Source organism: Alexandromys fortis, unplaced genomic scaffold (assembly GCF_014885135.2).
Source record: "Alexandromys fortis isolate MF-2015 unplaced genomic scaffold, M_Fortis_MF-2015_v1.1 scaffold_18, whole genome shotgun sequence".
Taxonomy (NCBI): domain Eukaryota; kingdom Metazoa; phylum Chordata; class Mammalia; order Rodentia; family Cricetidae; genus Alexandromys; species Alexandromys fortis.
Window position 1 is genome coordinate 2,099,208 of NW_026067897.1, and position 27,826 is coordinate 2,127,033.

Sequence of the window (27,826 nt, forward strand, 5' to 3'; positions counted from 1 at the left end):
AAGGAAGTAAGTACCATATATAGATATAGATACAGATATGTCCCCACCCAGGGGAACCAAGTACCTAGTAAAAGGGAACTGTTTATCCTTAATGCAGTTTCAGAACCTTGGAAATTATGACTGTTGTAATAACTTATTAAGTAAGAAATACATTTAAAATGTAATACATATGTATGTATATTATCTATCTGTCTGTCTATCTATCTATCTATCTATCTATCTATCTATCTATCTATCTATCTATCTATCTATAATGAAAGACAAGATCACAAAGCCCCCAGAGACAATATTACCACACAAAAGGAATGGAATTTGTTCGGTTTATTTAGTAAGTTGAAACCTTAAAATATCAGTAATTTATATGTATTACATTCATGTATCCCAGCTGGCCTGAAATAAATGTTTGCTAAGAAATGTGTTTCTACAGCTTCCTTTACAAAGTTCAATTATCTTCTTTTTACATTAGGATTATATCTGCAAAGAAAAAAAAATGGGTTAAAGGTCATTTCACTAAGGAATTCCATTAAAGGTTTCATTTTAACAATTACATGAGATCACCAATGTTGTCCTTGAAGTTGGATGATAAACAGTTTTCTTTCTGTTTATCCGCTGGTGTTCTTAAATGAATACGTGGCAAAACATCATCATTAACAAAAATCTTATGATGTATTAAAATTGGAACAATCGCATACATATAAGGAGTAAATGTGTAAACAACAACAACAGAAAACCCCAAGAGATTAAAACATCCTCTTCTTAAGTTGGGAAAATGTTACTGTGTCTACCTGAAATGGGACTTCATTTGTATTGGAGAGGTTTAGAATGTTGATTGGGTTTCCAGAAATGTTCAAAATATATAAATTAAAATCACTCCTAACAATTCCTCTACAATCTGCCACCAAGCAAACAAAAATCAAATAAACCCAGTTTTGGATCTCATCCACCCTTTCATTTTTATCTATTTGTCAAATAAGTCGACAAATGTTCTGGATCCTTATTTGTCTGATTTCAAAATCTGTTCATTTAATTCTATTGTAACAAAACCTCACATATGCTTTAGGCACCTTCCTTTGCCTGGACGATACCATGCACAAATAAAAAACGACAGCAGGAAATTCAATGAATGTATGTTCAAATAATAAAACTGCACGAGTGCAGAACCAAAGTTCTTCATACGAGGAGACTGGGCGTCTCTTCAAGAACCGACAAAACAAGTATCTGACCGGCACGGATGTAACTGCATATGTACATTTCTCAAGAGCACGAAGAGAAAGTCAAAGTTTACCTAAACAGATCGTCCGCCAGAGCCTCTTCTTTCGCTTGTTGCCTCTGCACCTGTCAGAGTTAACATGACGTGAATCATCTGCTCCAGGTTTCCATAGCCAAGGTGTCCCTGGGCAGTTTTCCTTCTGTGGTCTCTCTGCTCCCCCGACCCCTCTATTTCAGCTTCATACTAAGATGACCACAGAACTGCGGCAATGACAGAAGTGTTCGTGTAATGTCTAAGACAACCAATACAACATCACTAGCTTACTGAGTCTGTAAAAAGTCCTTTAGGCAGAAAGTTCAGCTCTGGGGTCAAGAATGATGACGGCACATGGGCTTCATTAAAACTGGGGATTTAGGACAGCATGATGGCCGGGGAGTGAGGGTGTATGCCGACAAGCCACATGGCCTGAGTTCAACACCCAGGATCCATACTACATAGAGAGAAGAGGCTCCAAAAACCTGTTTCCTGGCCTCCACGAGCATGAAATAGGATGGAAGCACATGCACGTGTACATACATGTGTACACACACACCACAAATAAGATATGACTTGAAGATTTAAAGAGAGGCCCAGTCAGTCACATGTGTTTAAATCTGTTCTAACTTGCTGAGTCACAGCCATTGTCTACCCGAGAGTACAATAAACATGTCATCTTCAAACAGCAGTATTGGCAAAAGGGCTCCTCTCCTCTTGCTCCTCATTCAGGATTTTTCCCCCCACAATCATTTTCAACAGACTTCACCAAACTCCTAAAGCACCTTATAGAGTTAGAATCAGGGAAAAGCTCCCAATGAAAGCTCCTTTCTCAAGTCCTGTGTGATCCAGGCACATGGCATTCAATACGCCTCCATGGTGTCTATCTACCAAAGACAAAACAACTCTTGAGTCTGACCCTTAAAATATGCAAACCTTAAATCTGGCTTCTCCCAATCACTTCATGCCTCTTCACAAACACAGGGTTTCTTTGTGCAATAGCTCTGACTTTCCTGAAACTCGCTCTGTAGACCAGGCTAGCCTCAAACTCACAGAGATCTACCTGCCTCTGCCTCCCAAGTGCTGGGATTAAAGGTGTGCACTACCATGCCCAGCTAAAGATTATGTTTCATCTAAAACATTCAAAATTCACAGAAACTTTAAGAACTGGCCTACTATAAAATTATGATGGGTTCGCTGAATGTTGAAAAAAGAACAAAAAAAAAATACTGAAGACAGAAGGAAAGTAGTGGGGGTAAACCCAGGGCAAGATGCCAACACGTGGCAAATTTAGGTATGTAGTTTACAGAGTGCTCACACCGCTGTGGCCATGGTGTGAACCTAGCACACATAAAGCCCCTCTCTTCATCTACTGAAGTACAGAAGATGGAGATAGCTGGCAGGGCACCATCATTTCAAACTCTCCCCAGCGAGAATGAAGAATGTGCAAACAATGAAGGTGGTGCCTGGGGCGCGGCTCCCTTCGGCCCCTGCCTCTCACCCTCCTCAACAATGATCAACTTATGTTCCAACAGGTAATTTCCGGACTTTGGGTTTATTATTATTTTATGTACTGCCATTAAAAAGGTGTATTCATAAAACATTTTGCAGTGGGATGGCCTTCTGCAAGCTGTGAATGTGTTGCTCTCATTGGTTGATAAATAAAGCTGCTTTGGCCTATGGCAAAGCAGGATGGAGCCAGATGGAAAATCAAAGCAGAGAAACAGGAGAAGGGTGGAGTCTGGGAGACGCCATCCTGCTGCCCAAGGAACAACATGCCAGGAGACTGGTAATGCCACAGCCAGGAGGTGATACTTAGATTAGTAGAAATGGGTTAATTTAAATGTAAGAGTTAGCTAGTAATAAGCCTGGGCCATCAGCCAAACATCTATAATTAATACTAAGCCTCTAAATGGCTATTTTTAAAGCGGCTGCAGACCGGGTGGGACAAAAAGCCTCCATTTACAACATCTGTATACGTAAGAACAAATAATTTTTAAAAAAGATCAGCAAGCACTTCAAGAATTGGAATCATTGGCATAAACATCTGCAGAAAATAGAAAGACTTGGAAAAACAAAACAGACATCAGCAATGAAGAGATCCAAGTCCAAATTAAAACACCATGGCTGGATGTCAACAATTAGTGTTGAAGACAGAAACAAAGAAAATTTGATAAAACGTTACTGGGCATTCCAGAGTCAAGTCCAGGGAAAAAGGACGACAACGGCGTCAGAGAAGGGTCGGAACTGCTAGAAGGCGGCCAACCCCTGCGACCACCGCCGTCCTTCTCAGGGCGTGCTCTCTCACCTGCATTTCTGTGGCTTCAGGATTCCTTTCTCTTTACATGGGGATTTAGCTTACTCTATTTTGGTCCCACTCGCTTTATTCTAGTCTGTAATTCTCTTAAAATAAGTCTGGAAAAGTACAGGCCAATCTTAACGTTCTGTGATGGAATAATTTCCTAAGTGAATGAGCTCAAGTAACTCAAGTTTGCTGCGCTAGGGAGATGGCGCTGTGGATAAAGGAAGACCGTGCATGTAAGTCCACCTGAGCTCAGCGCCCTAGAACCCGTACAAAAGCGAGGCGCTCACAAGCTACCTCTACAGGAGGGGGCAGAGACAGGCAAGTGAGAGCTCACCAGCCAGCATGGTCAGTGAGACCCTATTTCCCAGATGAATAAACAGAAACAGACTTCTGAAAGCAGCCTCTGGGCTCCACACGTGCAGGCACACCCACGCACACTCTGACATACGCATACACCAGCCACACTTAAAACGGTCGGCAGACTGCCCCTCCTGACCTCCATCTCGTGTCTCAGCCACTCCTCTAACTCCTTATTCTTGCGAGTGTGGTGAGCGATCAGATCTGATCCTCCGATGATGTGTGGAAGTCTCCCTGCTCCAGGAAACAGGACCTGGAAGACAGGAAGTAGTGAGGCTAGGCATATTTAAATGCCGACGTAACTATTATTTAAAAGCCATAACATGCAAACAGCGTAATTCACGCACAAATATCAAGAGTGTGTATATTCTAATAGTACAAACGTGACACAGAACTGTACCAGACCTGTTTTCAGCCTTTTCTTTCCTAGCTATTCCTTTATCTCCTGTACTGTACTGTACATAGCTATTACTGTACATATTAGATATGCATCCAGGACTTACACACTAAGAAAAACTTAATATAAGTTTTAGTTTGTAGGTTTCATTTAAAAATCGATTGAGTTTGTTATCTAGCAATCAAAGTTAACTCCTGGAAAGCAAACTATAGTTTAAACCACTATTTCTTATTCTAAGATTTTCAAACTTAACCCATAATCCCAGCATTTGAGAGGCCACACAGGAAGATTGGAAGATTACAGAATTCAAAGCAATGCCGGGTACACAGTGAGTTCCAGGCCAGCTCATACTTCACGTAAGACTTGATCTCAAAAACCAAAAATACGGCTGGCCCCTGGGGCAAAGGGGCTTGCCACCAAGACTGAAAACGTGAGTGAAGTCTCATGACTCACAGTGGAATAAGACACACGCAACCCCAACACTTTGTCCTCTGGCATCTAGACACATGCATGTGTTGTGGCATGTGGGGACCTTTACACATGAAGCAGGTAAACAAAAACCAAACAAGCAACAGTGCTGGACCACAGCTCAGCTGGCCGAGTGTCTGCCTAGCACGGGTCAGGAGGCCCTGAATTAGACCCCAGCTGGACATGGTGCTGCACACCTACAATCCCAGTACTCAGGAGGTGGAAACGGGGATCAGAAGTTTCAGGGTAACGCGGGCATGCATGCGTGTGTCTGTGTATTTTTTTTTTAATGAAGTTACACTTCTCCCCAAGAGTCACAGGCACGAGAAACCTCTTTATGAGTTTTTGGTCAGAGGAGTCCAAGAAACTCCCAATATAATATAGGCATTGCCATTGCCCTTGGTTGCCTCCTAGAAGCTGAGGTTAAGTCCCCATTGCTGAAGATACCATGCACTTCGGACACAAGAGTTGAAGAATCAAGCTGGATTTGACCTGGAAGCCTCCTTTCATAGTACCTAGTAGGAGTGCCACTAAATGGACCTAGAAGGTTGTTTATAGAGATATAATTTGCATGTATGTATCAATAATAACGACAGAAAAGAGGTATGAATCTGGAAAGGAGTGGGAGATGTGGGAGGAGCTGGAGGGAGCAAAGGGAGGGAGACATGTAAACACAGTGCTCAGGTATCAGGCTGACATGCTCTACATGTATTATACCAACAACAAAACCGGCTATCATCTCACTACTGACCCTTCTCTTCACTGACTCCTGAGTTGCTAAACCCTTTCAGGTACTCAGAGACGAACATTAGAACTGGGAGGACCCCGACATCAGAGAGCCCAATTCTAGAGCTGGGGAAAACAGCAACTTCAGAACTAAGTAACCATTAAACACACTTTTTGAAAGCTCTAAATTTACTAATACTCTGTGCTATTTTTTTTTTTAAAGCATTTCTTCTTAACTATTTGAAACAGAAGAAACAGCATAGGTTTCCAAAATACTGCTTTTCGGGTTGGTGGGACGGCTCAGTGGAAGGCACCTGCCATCAAGCCAGACAGCAGAGTGCGTTCTGAAGGAAAGAACTCCCCCGTAAGCTGTCCTCTAACCTCCACTCACACACAATAAACGATTACTTTAAAATGCAAAACAAAACCCAGAAGTTAAATACTCCTTTTATTAAATTTAGTGCCAGTGCTGGTTTCTGACAATCCGAACACTGCCCTCCTGAAACACAGTTCATGAAGACACTTACCTTCTTGAATTTCTTAAAATTCTTCAGCTGACCACAATCATTTAGCATGGACAGACTTTGGGAAGTGGAGTTATTAACCACCAGCGACCTAAATTCCGTCAGCAGCACTTTTCTCGGAAGCAGCTCACTGCTGTCTGGGAGTTCATCACTGTTCTTAAGTGGGGAGTAAATGGTTAGAGAGGAGAAGGAAAGGGAAAGAACGTGACATTTAGATCTACAGCCAAGGTCCAAGTACCCAAGGAAAATAGAGTTGCTCCTGGCATCTGAAGTCTGTGTTTGGGATCAAAACCAGAAAATGACTCGGGAGGGCTACAGCAAGCAGAGCTACCAAGGCTACCATTCACAGTGTTCCTCCTTTAGATATTCTCTGGATATACCTCATCACTATCTGCTTCTTTTCCATGGACACCACACACCATGATTATGAAATATTCCATTCCTCCAGTCCCCACCTACTGTATTTATATTTTCATGACATCTAGAGACCAATTCTTAAAAAACATTTTAAAAAAATCCTTAGAAAAAGTGATAAGCTTAAAGACCGCACATCTGTGTGGTACAGAGAAGAGTTAGACCTAAGGTTCTCTACACCCCTGTCTCATGACCAAACACAATCTATTTCCAGAAAAGGGAAAATCACGAAGTGAACTGGAATTATACAAGGAAATATTAAATATGGATGCATTTGACAGAAATTTGCATGAGGATAATCCTTTTATGTTGAACGTTTCTAAGAAAAAAATAAGAATCTCCTTACGGCTATTTCGTCTTTTGTCGACCACAGTAATTCCTTCTTGACTTCAACTTTCTTTTCTGGTTCATCTTCTTGCTAAAAGTAAAAAAACACTGTTTATAGACAATCTTTTTAAAAACCTTAAAAACAATTATTCTGTGCCCTTGGAAGCACATAAATGATATACTTAGAGACTAGCCAACACAGTATGGACACAACAAAAAGCTATAAAATCATAGCCAGAAAACTGCAAGAAGAGTTCATCTATAGCACACACAAAAAAAGGTTTTGTCAAGAAGATACTATTTCTGAGATGGCAGAATATCAATAAACTATTGGTCCACCTTCCTCTATAAGCATTTACGAAGATAAACTCTCAAAATCGTGTAAGAAAATCAAATGAAAACTAATCTCATACTGAGTAAGGTTGGTGAGCAACACCATGATTCCTATGTGTAATGCTGTATTTTATCAAGCTGTCCAAGTACAGGAAAATCAGTTGAGGGCACATGCATGCTCTCTATACTATTTCTCTCATATAAAGAGAATCAGCAATTACCTTAGAATAAAAAGGTTTTATTTGTTTTGAGTCAGGGTCTTATTGTATAGCCCTGGCTGGCTAGGAACCTGGTCTCAACTCACAGATATCTGCCTACCTCTGTCTCCTGAGTGCTAGAAAAATAAAATGTTCCTTAATACTGTACAAACAAAAACTTCTCTGCAGAGATTCTTAAAAAACAAGTTAGTACCTGAATATAGCGATCTATTTGAGGCTGACTTGCTTACTCTCTTAACTCCCACACTGTGTTTTTCCATTGATAATGCCATTCTTAGGTCCGAAGGGAACCAATACCATCCTCCACCCTGACCGAGGCAGTGACATCTCAAGATGGAAATGTCGCTCAGGCTGGACTGTATCGCGGGCAGCACTCCTCAGGAGCCTGAGAAGCGGATTTCTCTCTGCCAAGAAAAGCCGTTTACTTCTCATATCTCTTCCTACTGGAGTAGGGCAAATGGGCATCTGGCTACACATCAAAGCCCCGTGCTCACCTTCAGGCTGCTCTGGTCCCTACTAAAGTGTACCTGTTATGCGTACCAAAGCTTCCACACTAGTGTCCTGGCTTTTCACAACCCCACTTCTTCCCTAAACTCCCAGACTATTCCAGCTTTCAGGCTTATCTCCCCCCAGTTTCTCTGTTTCAGAGAGACAGTCCTGTCTCTGTCCCAGAGAGAGACTCATGGCTGCTCTGGCTATTCTCTCTCTCACAGATACAAGGATCTTTCCCCATCTACAGAGTAGTCAAGGCGGTGATCTCACCGCACCCTTGCTTCTATCGGTCGTCCTAAGAGTTAAAACAGTAGAGTAAGAACGAAAGAACTATGCTAGAGAACCATGTAGCACAGGAAAATAACACTGTGTAATATTGTTATCATAAACCCTTAAATATTAAATGAAAGGCTTTGGCTGTTTTACAAAATACTAGTGATGTCCATGGGTATATGGTGCTCAATTTTTGTCTGTTCCTGTCTGGATTCTAATGACGGGAGGGACAGGAGCTTTGAACACGTGTATAACAAAAACAGGCATTGAGGATACGAAGGAAAGGCAGAGCACAGCCTGCTGTGACTCAAGCTAGAACCACTTTTCTGTAGGTCTGCACTCACTGTGCAGTGGATCAGTGAGGAACAGAATTTAAGGGAAAGAAGCTCTCTGGCTATGCATCAAATCTGAGACCAGTCTGGGTACACGAGATCCTGTCCCATAAAACAAACTATTACTTACACTTACTCTGCTGCTTCCTGGCACCGTGTCACCACTAAGGTGACTGCTCCTTCCTACATCCATCCTTGGCTTTTTTCTGACACCGACGTCTGCCTCTTGTTTCTCAACTTTCACTTGAACTTCCAGCCCCAGCTCTGTACTTTTGAGTAGCTCTTCCAATACTTCCTCTTCTATGGCTGAATCAACCTCTTTCCTTTTGTTTGGTCTAAGACATTCTGTGGGAAACGATTTAGTGGCAGGACTCGACCCATTGAGTTTCATGTCTCTGTCACCCACAAGTGAGCTACCTGCTTCCCTGTCCACAAGCTCACTCTGAGAAGGATGTTCCTTGCTTTTCCAAAGTGAGGGAGCAGCAGGTTGCGTTTGTTCTAAGAGAGAACAAGACAGGTCCATTCTTGACGACTTGGATGAAGACATTTCTGGATTTTCTTCATCCCTTTCCCTTAGGTTTGAAAAGAAAACAAAATGAGAGACAGGAATTTGTTTAATTTCTCAGTCTTTGCTACTCAATCCTGACTACCGAGAGTATTACTGGAAATCAGCCCTTTAGTACGGTCTGTGCATAGTGATTTCTACTCTGCTGACTGGACTGGTGCAGCCTGTGGTTCAGGAGAGCCCTGACCTCTGCTAACGTATCATCAGGGATAAATCAGTGTGAAGAGAGAACTACATAGACACACCCAGGACCCACAGTCCTCTGCTAACGCGTCATCAGAGATAAGTCAGTGTGAAAAGAGAACTACATAGACACACCCAGGACCCACTGTCCTCTGCTAACGCGTCATCAGAGATAAGTCAGTGTGAAAAGAGAACTACATAGACACACCCAGGACCCACTGTCCTCTGCTAACGTGTCATCAGAGATAAATCAGTGTGAAGAGAGAACTACATAGACACACCCAGAACCCAGTGACCTCTGCTAATGTGTCATCAGAGATAAATCAGTGTGAGAAGAGAACTATATAGACACACCCAGGACCCACTGACTTCTGACCTCTGCTAACATATCATCAGAGATAAATCAGTGTGAAAAGAGAACTACATAGACACACCCAGGACCCACTGTCCTCTGCTAACGGATCATCAGAGATAAATCAGTGTGAGAAGAGAACTACATAGACACACCCAGGACCCACTGACAAAGGCAGCAGCTTATTCAGCAGTGTAGGAAATTCATGGGCAACTAAAATTATATCTGGGACTGTAATCTGATGGGCTAATGAGAGCTGGTATCAAAAAATTAAGCCAAACAGGCTAAATCTAGCGGCTACCACAAAGTGAATACTGTAAACACGTGTGCCACGCCAGAGGCACTAAATGCATTTGTTTATGCAATTGTACCACAGTCCAGAGGACTTGCAACTGGTCCTCTGCTGTCTAGGTTGCCAAAGTCCTGAGTACAGAGCTGGGGGCAAATGGATGGAAGGGGAGATACGGATCTGAGAAGGCAAGGGGGGGAAATAAGTGATGATTGTAAACCACTCTTCTTACCTTGCAAGAGAGAGAGAGAGAGAGAGAGAGAGAGAGAGAGAGAGAGAGAGAGAGATGATTCTGGAACTTGGGTTTGGCTAATCTTTCCTAAAGATGAAAGCACCCAGAAAATAAAGCTAAAGTAGGAGGACATGAAGAAAAACAAAGTACAGTCTGTATAATGGGCCTAGTGAAGGAGATTGGGACAAAACTGAGATTGGATCAGCTCAGAAATAAAACCACGGGGCCAGCAAGGTAGCTCAGCTGGTAAGGGCCCCAACCCTGAAAGTCTCCTACATGTTATCTTCTGACCTTCTCTCTCTCTCTCTCTCTCTCTCTCTCTCTCTCTCTCTCTCACACACACACACACACACACACACACACACACACAGAATATAATCTTTAAAAACAGAAATACGAGCTTTCCACAGAAACACTGTTTCTATTTTAACAGACCAGCTAGAGAAAACACTACTCTACGTTATCTATCTGAACACGACTTTCACAGACACAGCTGGGGAATCATCGACAACTTACCTTTTCTTAGTGCATGGCTGGAAGTAGTTTCTGATGGAGTTCTGTTGCTGCTGAGAAGTCCAATCTTTACTTTTATTAGCAGCAGGGACTTTCACTGGTGAAAGCTGATAGTTTGGGTTCTTTTCCCTAGCCAGGGAATTTGGTGCCACATGATTAGTCTTGGAGCTGGACTTGGGGACCTCCTGCTTACTACAAGTTCCCTGTGAAGGCGGTCTAACGTTTTGTTCCACTCCACATGTCTTTACTTCTTTTGGTTTTTCACTCAAAGACATGCTATGAGAAAAGGAAAGAAAGCACACAATTAGCAGCATTTTTTAAGAAACACAATTTCAGACGATTAGATAATAATTCAACTGTGTCTTCCCAGTCCAAGAATAGGAAGACCTATCTAAGGCCTCAAGGACAACATCAACATCACATGCTCCCTGCTGTAGCACACTTCTTCAGACACGCACTTGAGAAGTAACTGCCAAGTACACTCACGGCCTTAACCAAGTATCCTACTGGAAACTAAACTAGGCAGTAGCCTATTGCATTTATTTATTTATTTGTTTGTTTGTTTGTTTGTTTGTTTATTTATTGGTTTTTCGAGACAGGGTTTCTCTCTGTAGCTTTGGAGCCTGTCCTGGAACTAGCTCTGTAGACCAGGCTGGTCTCGAACTCACAGAGATCCGCCTGCGTCTGCCTCCCAAGTGCTGGGATTAAAGGCGTGCGCCACCACCCGGCACATTTAAACATTTTTAAATTGTTTTCATGTAAGACTGCTATAATGAAATACAGAAAATCAGGAAAACTCCTATTATTTCAGTATCACACATACCAGTACATTTAAATCACTGTACAGACTGATGAGTCTCTCTAAGCAGTGGTGGTCTCTGCTATACAACTTCTAGAAAAATATTTTAAAGATATGCACTATTTTGTAAAATATGATTGAACAGACTGAAAACCAAATAAAGCTGTCTTTCAAGCAACTACTAAAAATTAACTGTTTCTTTTACAAGTTCTGCCCAATTAATATAATAGTAAAGTTAAAGACAATCTAACATAGTGTTATTAAATATCTCAATAGGAACATGCTTTTGTGTACTATTGAAAATGACTTTGAAAACTATCACAGAATACAAAATGGTAACCCTTTCTGGGAACCAACAAAATAAAAAGAAACAGAGTTCTTCAAATAAGAGAAACCACTGAAAAACTACACATAGGGATGAACATGAACTAACTGGATACCCAGGCAAACATAACATAGCACCTCCCAAATTAGGTAGCAGGGCAACCCAGCGAGAGGTTTCTCCAAGTTGGGTTCCTGCTGAGGCCAGTCAGGTTTAACTAGAATTTGATCTTCCTGATAAAGGTAAATTCCTCAACTCTATCTATTCTAGGATCCAAGGCCAAGATGTCCTAGCTTGCTTATCTTAGTTTGTTAAATTGTTTGCTAGTGCAAACCTCCTGCAGCTGCTGAATGAGATGCCAGAATGTGGTTTTTGCCTTTAAAAGTCCCTTGGTCTAAATGCTCAGGGCTACAGTAGGGTGGGAATATTTAATACTTTACAGCTGCCTGGAAAAATGACTTTCGATTGTCTCTAAGTTTGGTCTGACTCCCTGTAACCATTATACAGACTAGCATATTTATAATACTATCCCTATATTCTAAGACCATCAGAGACCTGAGGCCTGAAACCAAAGATGGTGCTGAATCCTGTAAATATGTTTTGCATGTATATACACCATTACTGTAGACATTAGGATAGAGATTAACAGTAGGAACTAACAAAGCAGAATAACTACGGAGGTTGTAAAGATGGGTCAGTAGTTAAGAAAGCACTGGCTGCTCTTCCAGAGGACCCAGGTTCAATTGCCAGCACCCATATGGGAGCTCACAACTGTCTATAATTACAATTCCAGTGATCTGACACACTCGCAGGCATACATGTAGGAAAACTGTCAATGCACATAGAAATAAACTTTAAAAGAATTTAAAAAGATAGAACACTACATACTATAATAAAGTTCCAGGAATGTGGTGTCTCCAAAGAGTCTGACTGCATTGTACCCACCCTTCTTTTGAGACAACACAAAATAATCACCATGTGGTTACGATGAGGAGCGCGAAATAGTTTGGGCACTGTGATACAGCATCAGACAGCAGCGTAAGAATTACGTGAGCGTAAGCACTGGAACACTGAGACACTCAATCCAGTAACTACAGCAGCTAGTAGTGACCAACAGGTGTGCAGCACACAGTGCGGACCCCCTGCACAAGGGAATAATGTGGATCTAAGGAAGATAACGTGGTACCAGTTCTCAACCTGGGGGTCAGATGACCCTTTCACAGGGGCCACCTAAGACCATCAGAACACAAATATTTACACTACAATTCACAATAGTAGCAAAATTACAGTTATGAAGTGGCAGGAAAATAATTTTCTGGTTGGGGGAGACCACACATGAGGAATTGTATCAAAGGGTCACAGCATTAGGAAGGCTGAGAGCCACTGTGCTAAGAGACTTCATCACGCTATTCAAAAGCATGAGATAAACTTAGGAATTTCTAATTCTAGTGATTTTCCATTCCATATTTTTAGTAGATGGTTTACTATGGGTGTGTGTGTGTGGGGCTACTATGGTTCAAGTTAATTTCAAAGCCACAAACTCTTTCTCTTTTTCAAACACATTTGAAGGAACAATAAAAATTACCCTAAGGAAATGAAAGTTAGCAGACTCAGTCGGATCTGCCACACCACCGCACTCAGTCCCACGCCATCTATAGCGACGTCGAGTCTGCAACAGTGGAGTTCCGTGATACAACCCAGACCAGCAGCTCACAGCTCCTGAGATTTCCTTGCTGAAAGAACTACAGGCTAATGATCTGATGTAGCAGGGTGTTAAAGCGATTGACCATTTGAGTTATCTTTTGGATCATGTTAACAAAATCTTTTGTTAGTTTCTCTCCCCATTTGTACTGGGCATAAAGCTATGGAAAAATAAGCTGGGCGATTTCAATATTCACTGGAACGCCCCCCCCCCCACTCTTCTGTGGTTTCTGTCTTACTATTTTTCATGGTCTTCATATTCTTTACCAATATTTCTAAATCCCCACACCCCTACCCTGGCCAAGGCCGGTCAGCCAGTTTTCTCTGGCATTCCCTTCTCCCATGCTTTATCTCCAAAATGATCGGCTTGAGAGGGAGCAACTCCTTGGATCCGCGACTGACTGGTAAAACAAAGACACAACACGGTAAGAAGGATATTTTACCATGTATCTGCTTGCTCGGACTCTGTGTCGGTTACATATGCAGTCATATCCACCGGAGCACTTGGCATTATTTTTCCATTGACTGACAAGCCTTGGGAAAGGCTTGGTCCCGGAGTAGTTGTTTTCAATTCTGTACATCAGGCAAGTGGAAAGGAAAAAACAATCACAATCATTGTATGTAACATGGAAACAATTAAAAAACCTCAAGCTGTCTGAGGGGCAAAACGAACTGCTAACTGGACAGCTAGAGGAGAACAGAGAAGTCAGCCGGGCTATGACTGCTGCCGGAACCTCGCCCGGCTCACACACTCCCTCCCTCGTGCCTCATGGGTAACATGATGGCAGGCATGTATACACCAGAGCCAAGGCTACACTGAGACTGTGCCGACTGTCACCGCCATCCACAGCCTGGTTTCTGTATGAAGGCCCTGATCTGCCCGTCAAAAGCCAGATGCAGGACCAGTTTGGCCCTGATTGTTGTAAAATCTCCCAATTTTTTCAGCCTTGCCATCTGCTCCCCTCCCTTGGAGACAGGGTCTCAAGGCCCATGCTGGCCTTGAACTCAGAAGTAGCTAAAGCTTTGAATTCTTTTTCCTCCTGCCTCTGCCTGGGAATGCTGCAATTTCAGACTTGAACACCTTACTTGGTGGCTTCCTAAAAAGCCTCACGATGAGCTTCAACTTTAGTAATTTCAGAGTTACAGAAGAGCCAAACCAAGCGTTCAGGTTCCTCACACACCCAGGATCACGTACTGTTAGCTGCTTCCGTTCATGTAACACAGGGGGTCTCAGCCTGTGGGTCGTGACCCCTCTGGGGGTGGAGCGGCCCTTTCACAGGGTCACATATCAGATGTTTGCGTTATGATTCATAACAGTAGTAAAATTACAGCTATGTGGTAGCAATGAAAATGATGTTATGGCTGGGGTCAGCACACATGGACAACTGCTGAAATGAATGAACCAACACTAATAACATTCAACACCACTCCTAATAAAGTTCTGGAGTATGTCTAATGTTTATTTACTCTTTTTCCACTACAGGACACTTGCTCTGTTTACCTGCTGGCTTTTACAGTGTCTGTATTTACCCACTGTTGAGGGCGGAGCCCGGTACCGTATACCTGCTCCGAAGCACCCGACCTCTGAGCTGCAGTACCAGCTCTACCCTTTGCCTTTCAATCCAAAGATTCAAGGACCTCTAGGGCCTTTTCACACATAAACTGCAGACAAAAAAAGTTTGTTGGTTCACACTGCCAAGATAACCTTGTAAACTAGTAACCTAAGCTTTTAAAAAAGTGTTCTGTAAAGGCGTCAGGAAGAGGTAAGAGCTGAAGGAGAGGGCTGCAGCCAGACTGTCCAGGCAGGAGCCAGACTGAGTTTAGAGGAGGCTTCTGTTCACAGTGAGAGGTGGGTGAGTATTCAGAAAAACCAGAGTGCTGATGCTATTCGGGCAGTGAGGCGTGAGCCACACTGACGCATCTGGAGGAGAATCATCACCACCATAGACCCCCAGAGGTCTGTGCAGACATAAACCAGGGCTGTGGCTGTAGACAGGAAGGAGGAGGGTGAGTTTCCGATCTGAGAAGTGAGACAAGGGATGGAAATGAGGTTGACGGAAGCTTGCAGGCCAAGCGTCTCCTCAGACAAGAACTCTAGACCAGCTCTTCCCCAGACATTCATACCCAGCGGCTCGAGTTCGGTATAGAAATGCAAATTTACAACCAAAGCACGCAGCTGCCTCGGCCACGTCCCAGAATACTGTGAGCTAAGGAATTCAAATATCGTAAAAACTACTTCTATGGTGTGTACATAGTTGAGAATCTGGGCACTGAACAGAAACAAAAGACTGATGCCACCAACAGGGGCTAGGATTAAGAGAGGCTACTGACTTAGATGCAGTTCTCTTTCCGTGTTTATTGCTCATGTCTTCAACTATTGATGTTTGGTCCCCGCCCTCATAATAGCAACAAAACAAACAGCACATGCTATTTCTAAAATGTTGGACAGATTTTTTTTAATCTTATTTTTTATTTTATGGGCATTGATGTTTGACTTGTATGTGCGTCTATATGAGGGTGCTGGATCCCCTGGAACTGGAGTTATGTGGGTGCTGGGAATTGAACCTGGGTCCTCTGGAAAAGCAGCAGTGTTAACAGCTGAGCATCATTCTAGCTCCCAGATTTCTAAGCGGTAGGAAGGGACAGCCTCTCCAAAATTGTGATATTTAGGTATCTAAGCTAGTTTTCTTGTTAAAAGGATAAAGAGTAGTCTCTAGGCTATAATCTAAAGATAAACTCTGGGAATTTCAGTCATAAACCTTGGGAAAATATTATTCATAATACAACTTCAGCAGAAGAAATCATGTGACTATTTAAAACTTCCCGAGCACTTCACTCTGTGTTCTTGGAAGCAAACCTACTTCGCTGACGCGTCAGAAACCAGCTGCGACCCGAGAGTTGGTCAGCATGGACTGTGTGGTGTGAACTTGGATTAAAGGGCTAACTGCTCCATACATCAGTGCCTGTTCACTCACTAATGAACCAGCAACTACAGCAGCACCCAGTACTACGGCAGAACGATGCATCAACTGAGTAAATGAACGAATGTATAAATAGGTGAGTTCTGAAAGAAGGAATGGTTACACCTTACAAGCATAATAGTAAAGTACACATATAAACAAATACATACATTTGTAGATTTTCTAAACAATCAATAAAATGCCTTATTTACCTGTACAAGGCTGGCCCTGAGGATTACAGTAATTTTCTGTAGTCATAAAAATAACAGCCAATCCAATTTCTGCTTCAGGAATAGACCTAAGACCATGTCTATGAGAAGAAAATAGCTTAAATATAGTAATATACTAAAACTAACAACTTTCATTATTAGAATATCAAGCTTGACAAATCTATTTTTCTTCCCAAAGAGACACTAAAATTCTACAATATGGACAGACTTGAAAAGTAGACAGTATTTTTAAATTCCTCCCTAGGGCAGTATTGTGGACAATCCCTCATCCTCCAGCAACTCAGCTAAATCGTCAATTGGATCAGGGCTAGAGCAGAGGAGAGGTCTTCCCAGTCCTACACTGCTATGGTAATTTTCAGAATGAGCACACAGTACTATCTAAAAGACAACAGAACAGACCCTCATATAGAAATTTACAACTACACTGATCCCATAGAAAGGCAGCAAGAAGGTGGGGGCTACAATCACCATCCATAAGCTCACCTCCAGACACATAAAATTAGCATACTAGTCATAAGAGTTTCTGGCTGTGCCGCACTGACCAGCCTCACTCAGGGACTCCCACCTCCTACTGAGAGTCCTGGGCTGGCACAGACTACTTCACGCAGGAGTCTTATGGGGACTCTTATCTGCTATATTCTACAATATGAATGATTTTATGAAACAGAATACTTAGTATAATTTAAAAAAAATGTTATATAGACACTGTAATAAATTGTAAGCTACAAAGCACCTCTTAAAACTCAATGAAGAGTTGTTTCAAATGGTTGTGGTAGTTTGAATTATGTGACATGTTTTCTGAATTTAGAATTCTACTGCACTATGATTATAACAATATTGCAGTGAAAGTAAGATTTTAGCGCCCTAAGAGATGTCTTAGCAGTTAAGACCATCCTTCCCTCTACTCCATGCAATTAGGGCAGGATTAGCTACAACTGGCTGGAGGGCGTGGCTACACAGCTGAGGGTCCAGTGAACCTCCCCATACGTCCTTCTATGAGTAAAGACCAGCAGCTATAGTGTGGTGTGGTAGCACATGTCTTTAATCCCAGCACTCTGGAGACAGAGCTCTTTGAGTCTGAGGTCAGACAGCCAGAGCTATATATAGCTATATAGCCAAACCCTGTCTCAAAATAAAACAAAATGCAAGAGAAATTTAAAAAAGAAAAAAAGGGGGGAAAAAAAAAAGCAAATTCTATAAATTCTATTCAAGGAGCAAAAGGCAGAAAATACCTAGCTAAGATTATAAAGCTATTCCACCCTCTAGCACCCCAAATGGCAAACCTTGTAGACACAGTTACATTAACTGGGCTGCATGTAAATGTACCTGCATTCCTAACCAGCGAAGAATGATGACGTACCTTTGAAGCACATCCATTACCAAACGAACCCATTTTTTCTGTGAGTCAGTAATTATGATCTGTGTATTTGTTATTCCTATGTCGACAACACAAGTTCCAGGAGCCGAAAAGAAACTCTCTTCCTCTTCATTTTCTTCTGCCATCAGCCTGGCTTCCCCGCCTCCAAAAACAACTGCTGAACTTAATTTCTTATGCTGGAAACAGAAGAAGGGTTGAACCAAGCAAGGGTCAGCTGCAATGAGGCTTTGGAGCACGTTCTCACTAGGTACAAACTGGACTTGGGAATCCAAAGACAAGAATTCATCCTACTTCCCAGTGGCAATCAAGCTTCCACTCTGGAAAGCCTGGCTCAGCACCCTGTCTCTAGCCCACACATCACTACAGTTTTCTCATCACGCAGCTCACCAAGGGCTGGCTCACCTGCACGATTTTGCCACTGCATCATAAACTCCTGAAATCCACGTTTTGGAACACAAAAGACATTGCACACATGTTCTCTTAGCTAAACCAGAGAGGACTTACATGTTTTCTGTCCTTCCCACTACAGCACTCACACCCACTACATGGGCCAATTAGGCAGTGTTCGGAGACACCCAAATCAGATACACACACAAGCAGGCTATAGCACGCTGGCAGCTCTTTATCTTATTTCACACATCAACATAAAACCCACAAATAAAAAGCCCTAACAGCTGTCAATAAAAATACTAGTGTGGTGGCTGGACCAATGCCCAAGTGACTCACTGGATGCTCTCGCGAAGGACCTGGGTTCAGTTTCCAGTACCCACACGGTGGTAACTATAACTGTCTAACTGTAGTTCCAGGGCACGACGCCCTCGTCTGACCTCCCCGGGTACAAGGCATGCAGGAGATGCACATGCAGACAAAACACCCATACACAAAAAATAAATACACTTAAAAAAAAAAAAAAGAAAACTAATGTATCCAAGCTTTAAAATTACCTGTTTGGCATTTAAAAATACAAATGTCTTCCCTTTGAAGATTTGTTTTCTCTCCTGTCGTCCTGACAGATCAACACTTTTATTCCCGATAGATGGTTCATCAATGGGTGGGTAAAACCTGTAAGAATAATTAAAATATACTCTAATCATATGCTCTTCTGTATGTTTACTATTGAATTTGTGAATGAGATGACTGCCTGGAACCAAAAAGGTTTAATTTCACTATGACTTGAGCCAGGCACAAGGATCTATGTCTTTATCCCCAGGAAGCAGAAACGAGGATCAGGGCAAGTTCAGGGCTAGCCTGGTCTACATGATGAGCTAGAGTAACTGACAGAACACAGTACACGAGTGACCTGCCACGGCACGGCAACATGGTGAGATCCTGTCATTACAAAAAAAAAAAAAAAAAAAAAAAAAAAGGCAAAAAACCCAAGAAGAAGCAAACAAAAAACACTATTTTGAGGGGTTTTGTTTTGTTTTGTATTTTCTCAGTAAAGCTTTATTTGAAAAAAAAATACCAAAGGTATCTAAATGCCTTTTCCTAAAATAAGATATGGTTGCATGCATTCTAGAAAAATGCCTCTGTATTTTCTTAACTACACCAAGGGAGATGACCGCAACAAGACACACGTTAAGCAAGAATGAAGCTACAGGTTGTTTCTGGCCAATCTCTTCTTATCCTAGGCCTGGAGAGTGTAGAGAAGGCACAAGGCCTTGTGTGCTCAGGGTAAGGAGGGGTGCATGTGTGAACCCACGGCTAGGGACCAGCAAGCACGCCCCACCTCTCCTCCCATGCTCTCTCTCACTGCAAACATTACACAGCAATTTCTGTGTCTCTGCACAGCCAGCAAATTACGTATGAATGCCAGAGATCCAAGGAGACTCTCCCAACAGTGAGACTTGTTTGAAACAACATGTCACAACATGAGAGTTCTGTACACACTGAACGAAAACTCACTCCTCTTTTTCTTATGTTCAGACACACACAATGTAGACTCTCCTGTTTGAATATACAGGATACACTTCAACAGTTTTTCCAACACCAGGTCTTCTAGAAACGACTTCCTCTGTCCCAGTATATCAGGTACATGTGGTGGTGACTGTCCTACCCCATTTCGGGATAACCTGCACAATGCAGGTGTCGGTGCACTAAACAGGACAGCACTTGAGGTGTAGTAACACCATAGCATGCCCTGATTTAAATTCAGAGCTAGGCATATTTTTCCAGAACTAAAAAAGTGTTTATGACATAAAGAGTCACTATAGTTCATTATCTCTTTTATATTCATTTCTATTAATAATGTTTTTAAAAAATTTATGTTTATGAGAGTTTGCTTGCATATGTATATGTTGGAATACTATGTGTAGACCTCAACTAGAGCTACAGACGGTTGTGAATTCAATCTAGGTGCTGGAACGAAACCTATGAAAAAAGGTCACCCACCCTCAACAATCACAATTTATATTACTACAGAGTATCACTACATAACATATAAATTTCCTAAGGTGGTTGTTCAGAACTGACAGAATATGAAAAGCACAGAAATTAAGACTATGAATCTACTTGGATATTTGAGAGTTAACAACAATAAACATTTCTTTTCGGCAAGCGCTTCTTTCAGACAGCCTGCTCGGACCTTAAACGCGGTGCGCTATTACTAAGCACGAGTCACCCCATACTCAGGTGACAGGGTTTCACCACGCAGGCCAGGCTGGCTGTCACCCCATACTCAGGTGACAGGGTTTCACCACGCAGGCCAGGCTGGCTGTCACCCCATACTCAGGTAACAGGGTTTCCCCACGCAGGCCAGGCTGGCTGGGAATTTGCTACCCTTCTGCCATAGCATCTGGCCTATGCTGGGGCTACCAGCAAGAGCCTCCTCACCCAGCTTAGCAGCATGTTTGAAAAGAGGTAACGAAGACCACAGCTCTGGTCTCTGTGGCTGCAGGTGTCTTGCTGTACAACAACGCTTTTAGGCTTCTTTTCCGATGACGTCATGACTGTCACGTGTGCTCTCCTGACCACACCTCAGGGTCTTTCATTGCCCTTACACTTTGATATTTAAAAATAATAATTATATGTGTCAATAATAGCACTTAAGTAAGATTTGTTCCAAGGCAACAGAAAACATCTGATATGGAATTAATATAAATAAAAGCAATGCCTACTTATTTCTATGCTATATTTTATCAAATTTAACATAGTTATATACCTTTCAATTTCTGGAGGCTGTTTCTTGGACTCAACTGCTTTGAGAAATTCAGAAAAGTATTCTGGCTTTACAATTGGACATCCACATATGAGGGCACATATAGTCTAAAACAGAAAATCACATGTAACTATAAATACATATATTCATACAATAGCTTACTTAAAAGGAAGCTGTAGGTTATAAACTACAAAGAGGAGGTTCTAAGTTTTCGTAGAGCCACCTTTTCCTATCAAAGTCCTGGCTTTATAAAGGCGACACCATCTAAAAGCACAAGTCAGCACTTGGTCGCACCTTAGGTTAGGACGAAGCAGGCACTTTTACAAAGCCCTCCGTCACCGCTGTGACTCTGCTGGCGGGACTCACTGAGGTAATACTGAACTACGCCAACTCTCTAGTCTTTGTGAGCAGACTCTTCCATAAGAGCAGTGTGAGGAACAGGTGGTGAGGGCAGGAGGAAGTGGACCTGACGGAGGAGACATGAGATGCTGACCTTCTAGAGAGGCAAGCACTTCAGTCTGTTTCTGACTGCATGCAGGATCTATGCAATCAAATGAATTTCATGGTAAAGAATAACATAAAAATCTTTCTAAAATACCAAACCAAACTCTGAAATATTATTCAGTGTGCTTTTCCTTCTGAGACAACAGTGAAAAGCCACACGAGCCTAAATATGAACAATGGGGTGGACATACATGAGTCAACAGCTGTTCTGACAGTAGTATGTCACTTCGGTGAGCTCGAGCCAACAGAACTGATCTCACACAAAGATTCGAACCTACTTTAATGGTGACTTTAACTGACGCCATGACAAGGTGAGTGCATTCTTCTGTCCAGCTATTTGTAGTGAGTCCTCCGAGCTGTAATACAGCTTGATTTAAATCAGTTTTCCCGGGGATGTCTAAACAAGAAGAGCACACAACCAAAGGCTCATACTCCACTCTGCAAAGAAAAATAAGTTACATAAGGTTAGATCGTAATTCTGGGGACAGCAATTTACAGGATTCAAAAATATCAGTCATTTTAATTTTAATACATTTTTTCCTAAGAAATTATCATTTCTTAAGTCTCAAATCCTAATGAAGAAAAAGCAATGACCAAAAATTAGCATTACATGTCACCTATGAGACTCAAACAATTGATCTACCCTATGACTCTGAGCCCACACCAACTCATCCAGTTACGGCAGTTTAATTCATCACCCAGAAAACCTCTTCTAGAATTTCAAATAAAGCTGTGACTTCCACATCAGCTTTGGAAGTTCATACCTGAATTTGCTTTCAAACACCCCAAAGGTAACTCTGTCTCCTGTCTTCAAAGTGCAGGGAAGGCCATTCTGCATTTTTTCCTCATTAACAAAGGTTCCATACTTTGAATTATCTTTTATTGTTAATGTAGGAATTTCATATGTTTGACTCTGGAAAAAAAATCAACAAATGATTTAAAGTCTTTAACTACTTCGTAATTACAGGGCAGAGCTCACAAGATATGTAACTTTCTGGGTAAGCAAAAACTAAGTACATGGGGCTGTCTTCAGGGAATGATCACTCAACTAACAATTCTTATTGTCCCTAAGACTGCTTCTTAGAGCCAAGAAATACTAACAGTGTGGATTTCCCTAGCCACTCAGTTCATTCTCCTGAGGCTTTGTTTGTTTGATACAGTCTGTTTTGTATTTAAAAGACAAAGTGTATCCTCCCCTATATATATATTTTTAAATACTATCAAAATTGTACCATTAAAAACTAACCCAATGAGAATATAAGGTTAAAGGCTAGAGTTCCTGGCTGAATGTAAGTATTTTACTTTTTTCTAGAGGAGTTTCAATAATAAACATTTTCTCTACTCCTAAAAGAACAGACTTAAAACCTGAATTTCTGAGCAGCTAGCATTTACACATATGCAGGCTGCACAAAACAGTGGCTTTTCTTAGGCTACAAACACAAATATAAGTACCGACAGTCAGGTAAACCCACTTCCACACCTGTGGGTGTGATAAAAGACACCCAGAGCACAGGACAGTTACTTTCCCTAGTAAGACATATCAATCCCCACCCTGAAATACATCAAGTCCTTTAAAGCTGTATTCTCAGAACTGACACAAGACCAAGGCGAACCACTTGGTAAAGGCCCTGCAGTTGGATCTGAACGTCTTCCAAAGACCCATATGCTAAAGGCTTAGCTGCCACTGGTGGGGCTGGGAAAGGAAGCTGGGCCTGTGAAAGTGTGCACTGGACAGAGTTCTGGGACTCCACCTTTGCCCAGCTTGCTTCTCGGCTGCCAGCAGGGAAGCAGACTCTATGGCGTGTGCCGTGATATACGGCATGGACCACAGATCAAATACGACTCGGCGAAGAGATCACAGATGGAAATCCTGAGCCACAGTGGACCTTCAGCATTTCATCACTGCGAGAAAGGACAAACCCAATGTTTCCTAACGCCTTTTCTGGATTTCAAAATCACCTAAAGAATAGGAAACTATTCTAATAGAATCACTGCTGCTTATGTGTGGGTTCTCCTGCTGTTTTCATTCTACCCAGACAGACAGGATTTCTAATCTGCTGACAAGACAGTAAAATAAAGCCAGCAGCATACCAGGCCGGCTGCAGGGAAGTTTACTCTTAGCACAGCATGGCTCCGACTGATCGACTGATCGTTCTCTATTAGAATGGCACAGTTTTTCCTTCCAACGATGTACTCTACGCCAGCCAAAAGTCTGCATGGTTCTCCTGAAGAAAAACAAAAATCAACAAATTTAAGGTACACACACACACACGTTTTCAAGGTACGTGACAAAATGTAGAGGTATTACAAATAAATCACACTTCTGCTATATAAATGCTAAGCAACTGAGCATAATATATTACATACACATATGCATACACATCAAATTGGCTTTTTAAAATTTTTTCCCTTGGGTTTACTTCACGCGTTTTGCCTGTCTGAATGAGTGCGCATCACGCACTAGGGCCCCTGCAAGCTCCGCAGCTGGCAGCAGAGGATCCACAGAGAGCCAAGAATAAAACTCCGTGCACATGACTTAGTTACCCAGTGCTGGTTCAAAAGTCTGGAGCCTGACACCAAGCAGTTTATTTTATCCATATTTAGGCACAGCACAATTTTAGGAAAATGTTTCCTGGTAACAAATCAGTCCAGGCTATACAACAAAGCTCAAGACAAGTTTGCACTGAAACTCTTTACAAAGTGCATATGGCTTCTTCCACAAAGATGGGTTCACTTAACTCAGGGACTGTTCAAGAGAAGGGTCTATCTAGGGAGAACGACTAAGGTAACCATAACATCTAGGGAAGTCGGGACTGGTCCTAAGATAACAGAGACGCCACACAGGCCATACACGTGACATCTCCCATAAGGGTCGTTTGATGGACTGGAATGCAATGCTTAACATGTAGGGGGAAAATTCTGAAATAAACAGACGTGATAGTCTGGGGGACTTGGGTGAAGCCTGGCACTGCAGAGGGCGAAAGATCACCAGTGGTGACTACATCCTTTCCCAGCATTCCAGGCGGCAGACAGGCAAACATCTCCTTCTTCTGAAGAGACAGCACCTGTGTTTAACGTCCCTGGTTTCCCAAGTGCGAGTCTCTCAATCTCATACGTGCTTGGTGCTCCTGTCTATCATAAGAGGACATCAGATCCTCAGGATCTGGAGTTAGAGATGGTCGTGAGCCACCATGTGGATGCTGGGAACTGAACCTGGGTTCTTTGCAAGAGCAACGAAAGGTCTTGGCTGCTGGGCCATCTCTCTAGCCACATGTGATTTTTTTTTTTCTAATAAATCTTCACTGAAGGATACATAATGTTATCTAAACACACAGAGGCCTTCATCATTTTGCAAATGAAAAAAAAAATACCGAATACTCCCTCCAACGTAACATAAATTTAGTGTACTATAAAACAAATTCACACTACTGATTTTGGAGTTGATTAAGTGATCTTAAAACTTCACTAGGAAAATATCATAAAAATAAAGGAGGACATGGACAAGTCTGTTCGACTTTACACCTAGCACAAAGGAGGCAGAGCCAGACAGATTTCTGTGCGTTTAAAGTCAGGCAGCTCATATAGTGGAGACCCTTTCCTAATTTAAAAAAAAAAAAAAAAGTCTGGTAAAAAAGATTATCAAAAATACTTTTATTTATTGTATTACCTGTATGAGCACTCGTCTGAATGTCTGTCTGTGTAGCATGTGTATGCATTACTCACAGGGGCCATGGGATGGTGTCGGATGATAGACTGTTCTAACAAACACAGATCCTCAGGAAGGGCTGAAATTTAATGCAATTAAAGGAATCTGCCCTGCCGCATTGCAAAATATGCCAAAAAGCTATAGTAAATAAAAGACGTTTCAATGGACCAGGAAAAAAAAAACCCAACACAGATTGATATAATTAAGATCAGATTAGATGCAACTACACATTTAGGAGATTTTTGCTTTACTGTTAGCAGTAGAATTTCAAATCAGCGTGAGTTTGAAGCCAGTCTGTTCTACAAAGCGAGTTCTAGGACAGTCAGTGATGTCACACAGATAAACCCTATTGAGGGAAAAATTAAAAACCAACCAACAAACAAAACAGTTGTAATCTCTAAATGCTGGAGTAATAGCATGTGGGAACTGGGAGCATGGGCTTCTCTTAGAGAACGGTGGCATATTATCACAAATAAACAAACAGGAACCGTCCAGTAGGACCCTGGCATCCATTCTAAACAGCCCGAGTTATATCATGTCAATGAGATTTGGGTTCATTTTATTTTGTTTTGGGGAGGAAGTCTCTGTATGTTGCCCAGGCTGTCCTCAAACTCAATCTATTCCGGCCTTAGCTTCCGGGAATTGGGATTACAGGCAGGCACCCTTACACTCATTTTACGAGAGATTAACCTTGACAGTCTCAAGGACAGAAAACCCCTGTTAGTTTATGAAACAACACAAAAGTGACCAACTGATTTGAAAACTAATCCCTTAGCTCCCGTCAGATGCTGAGATGCACCTCTGCCAATGCTTCTAAAAGCATATTTATTCTGCTATCCTGTTAATAAAGGGTTAAGGCTGCCTGGGTGGATACCCAACTACAGCCCACAAACACATTTTTCTAACAGATGGCGAGGTATCAGCCAGTCACACCAACCTATCAGAGGGCAGCCTTAGGCTGTAAACCCCTCCTTATCCACCCGAGTAGGGCGACGGCTGAAGTCAAATTCCGGAAGGTGTTTTTCTAAGTTATGTCCATTTTCTGTCTACAAACTATTGCTTGACCAAGGTGCTGTACGGCGGAGTTCCGTGAAGTTCTGCGGGTCAAGGCCTCAAACTTGAATGTGTCCGGTTGTTTATCCATTCTGAGACGCGATCTCTAGCAGCTCAGCGGGCCTCTAACTCTGTAGCTGAGGACAGGGAACCTTTAACTCCCGATCCTCCTTCCTCCACCTCCCAAGTGTGGGATTGCAGGCCTGCGCCACCGCGTCCAGAAAATTCCTGTCATCTCACAGCAACCCACAGACCCAGCTAGGCTCAGGCTAACTACTCAGAGTCCTGCTCGCTCACCCATATAAATTTGTGTTCTATCTTCGCAAGGTGGTCAAAGCACAGGGACCATCCTTCTGCCTGTGTATTTCCCTTTACGCTGTCAGCAAACTTCCTCCTCACTAACTTCCCTGTTAACAAAATCCAACCGCGGGCAAGCGCTCACCTTTCCGTCAACTAATAATGACTATATATGGCGACAACCACTTAGCACGCGATAACATTTTCGCTGAGCAAAAATGGGCGGGTGGAGGCTTTTTTCCATTGCCCTAAGAGTCTGGGGTGCAATGATGAAGTAAAACTTTAAAGCGGACCCGGGTCGTCACGTGATTCTCCACAGCGTGCACCCGACGGGGTCTTCGGTCCCCACCCTTGCGTTTCCCGTCAGGGCTTCCGTTCCGCCCCCGGTTCGCAGCCGAGCTGGAGCGGGTCTCACCGGGCACCGCCCGGCCCATTCGGGGCGCCCGGCCCGGATTCCAGCGCTCGGCTCTCAGCGGCCGGCCAGGCTTCCCGAGTTCCCGGAGTCTCGCCGCCACCGGAAGGCGAGCCGGACGGACCGGAAGTGCGCCCCGGCGCGGCCTCCCCGCCCCCAACTCCCTGCAGCAGCTCCCGGGAAGAGCTTCCTCCGTCGCCTACCTGCAGCCCCGCTAGCGGCGGGGAGCAGCTTCCACATGGGTCCGGCGCCTCGGAGCCCCGCCACGCGCCACGCCAACCGCGGCTGTCCGGCGTGCGCGGCCACCGAGCTGCAGCGGCGCGGGCTCCGCGACGTGCGCGCTCCCAGGACTACGCCAAGTCCCTCGGAAGCGCGGGAAGGAGGCGCGAGTGCGCCGCCCGCGCCGCGCGCCACCTGCTGGTCGCCGGGAGCAGTGCAGCGCGGAAAGTGTCCCGTTAAAAGGGTGTGACTGTGACGCCCTAATCCACAAACTATAACAGTGTTTAAAAATCTCCGAACTAACGCGAATTTTAAGCTAGAATCATTAAAGTACTGGTTGGTTATATTATTTCCCTGTATTTAAAATGTCTTTATTTGCATCATTTGTGGCAGGATCGGTTAAAATGCAGACCTCATGCCAAAGCCAACTTTTTGTTTAACCCTTTCCAGTGCACATTATGCCAGAAACACAAGTTTGTGTCTTTACACAATGTCATAATTTACTGAATAACAATAAATCAACAAGCTACACGGATATCTGGCTG

The 27,826-nt window shown here is 42.9% G+C and overlaps 1 protein-coding gene across 6 annotated transcripts; it reads right to left on the bottom strand.

Annotated features, from left to right (window-relative positions):
- Positions 1-306: 306 nt before the first annotated feature.
- Nbn (nibrin) lies at positions 307-27,452 on the bottom strand. Of its 6 annotated transcripts, none has more exons than XM_050164481.1 (18): positions 27,266-27,450; positions 23,686-23,819; positions 22,359-22,507; positions 21,873-22,032; positions 21,094-21,197; positions 18,878-18,995; positions 17,916-18,109; positions 16,538-16,635; positions 13,809-13,938; positions 13,250-13,397; positions 12,640-12,677; positions 10,547-10,819; positions 8,546-8,981; positions 6,781-6,852; positions 6,024-6,176; positions 4,045-4,158; positions 1,286-1,335; positions 307-474 (listed from the first exon to the last, which is right to left on the bottom strand). In XM_050164481.1, exons 1-18 carry the CDS (start codon positions 27,300-27,302, stop codon positions 447-449), a joined length of 2,436 nt encoding a protein of 811 aa, XP_050020438.1. In that variant the 5' UTR covers positions 27,303-27,450; the 3' UTR covers positions 307-446. The 6 variants fall into 6 exon arrangements, with proteins under 6 accessions (XP_050020438.1, XP_050020427.1, XP_050020457.1 ...); XM_050164470.1 differs by having other exon boundaries at positions 8,540-8,981; positions 27,266-27,448; XM_050164500.1 differs by lacking the exon at positions 27,266-27,450 and adding an exon at positions 26,796-27,103 and having other exon boundaries at positions 8,540-8,981.
- Positions 27,453-27,826: the final 374 nt, after the last annotated feature.

Coding starts and splice junctions, on each gene's coding strand:
- Nbn (XM_050164470.1), bottom strand. CDS start 27,302: ATGTGGAAGCTGCTCCCCGCCGCTAGCGGGGCTGCAG. Junction 22,033..22,358: donor GTGTTTGAAAGCAAATTCAG/GTATGAACTTCC, acceptor TTTTCTTTGCAG/AGTGGAGTATGAGCCTTTGG. Junction 8,982..10,546: donor CAGCCATGCACTAAGAAAAG/GTAAGTTGTCGA, acceptor TTCAAACCTAAG/GGAAAGGGATGAAGAAAATC.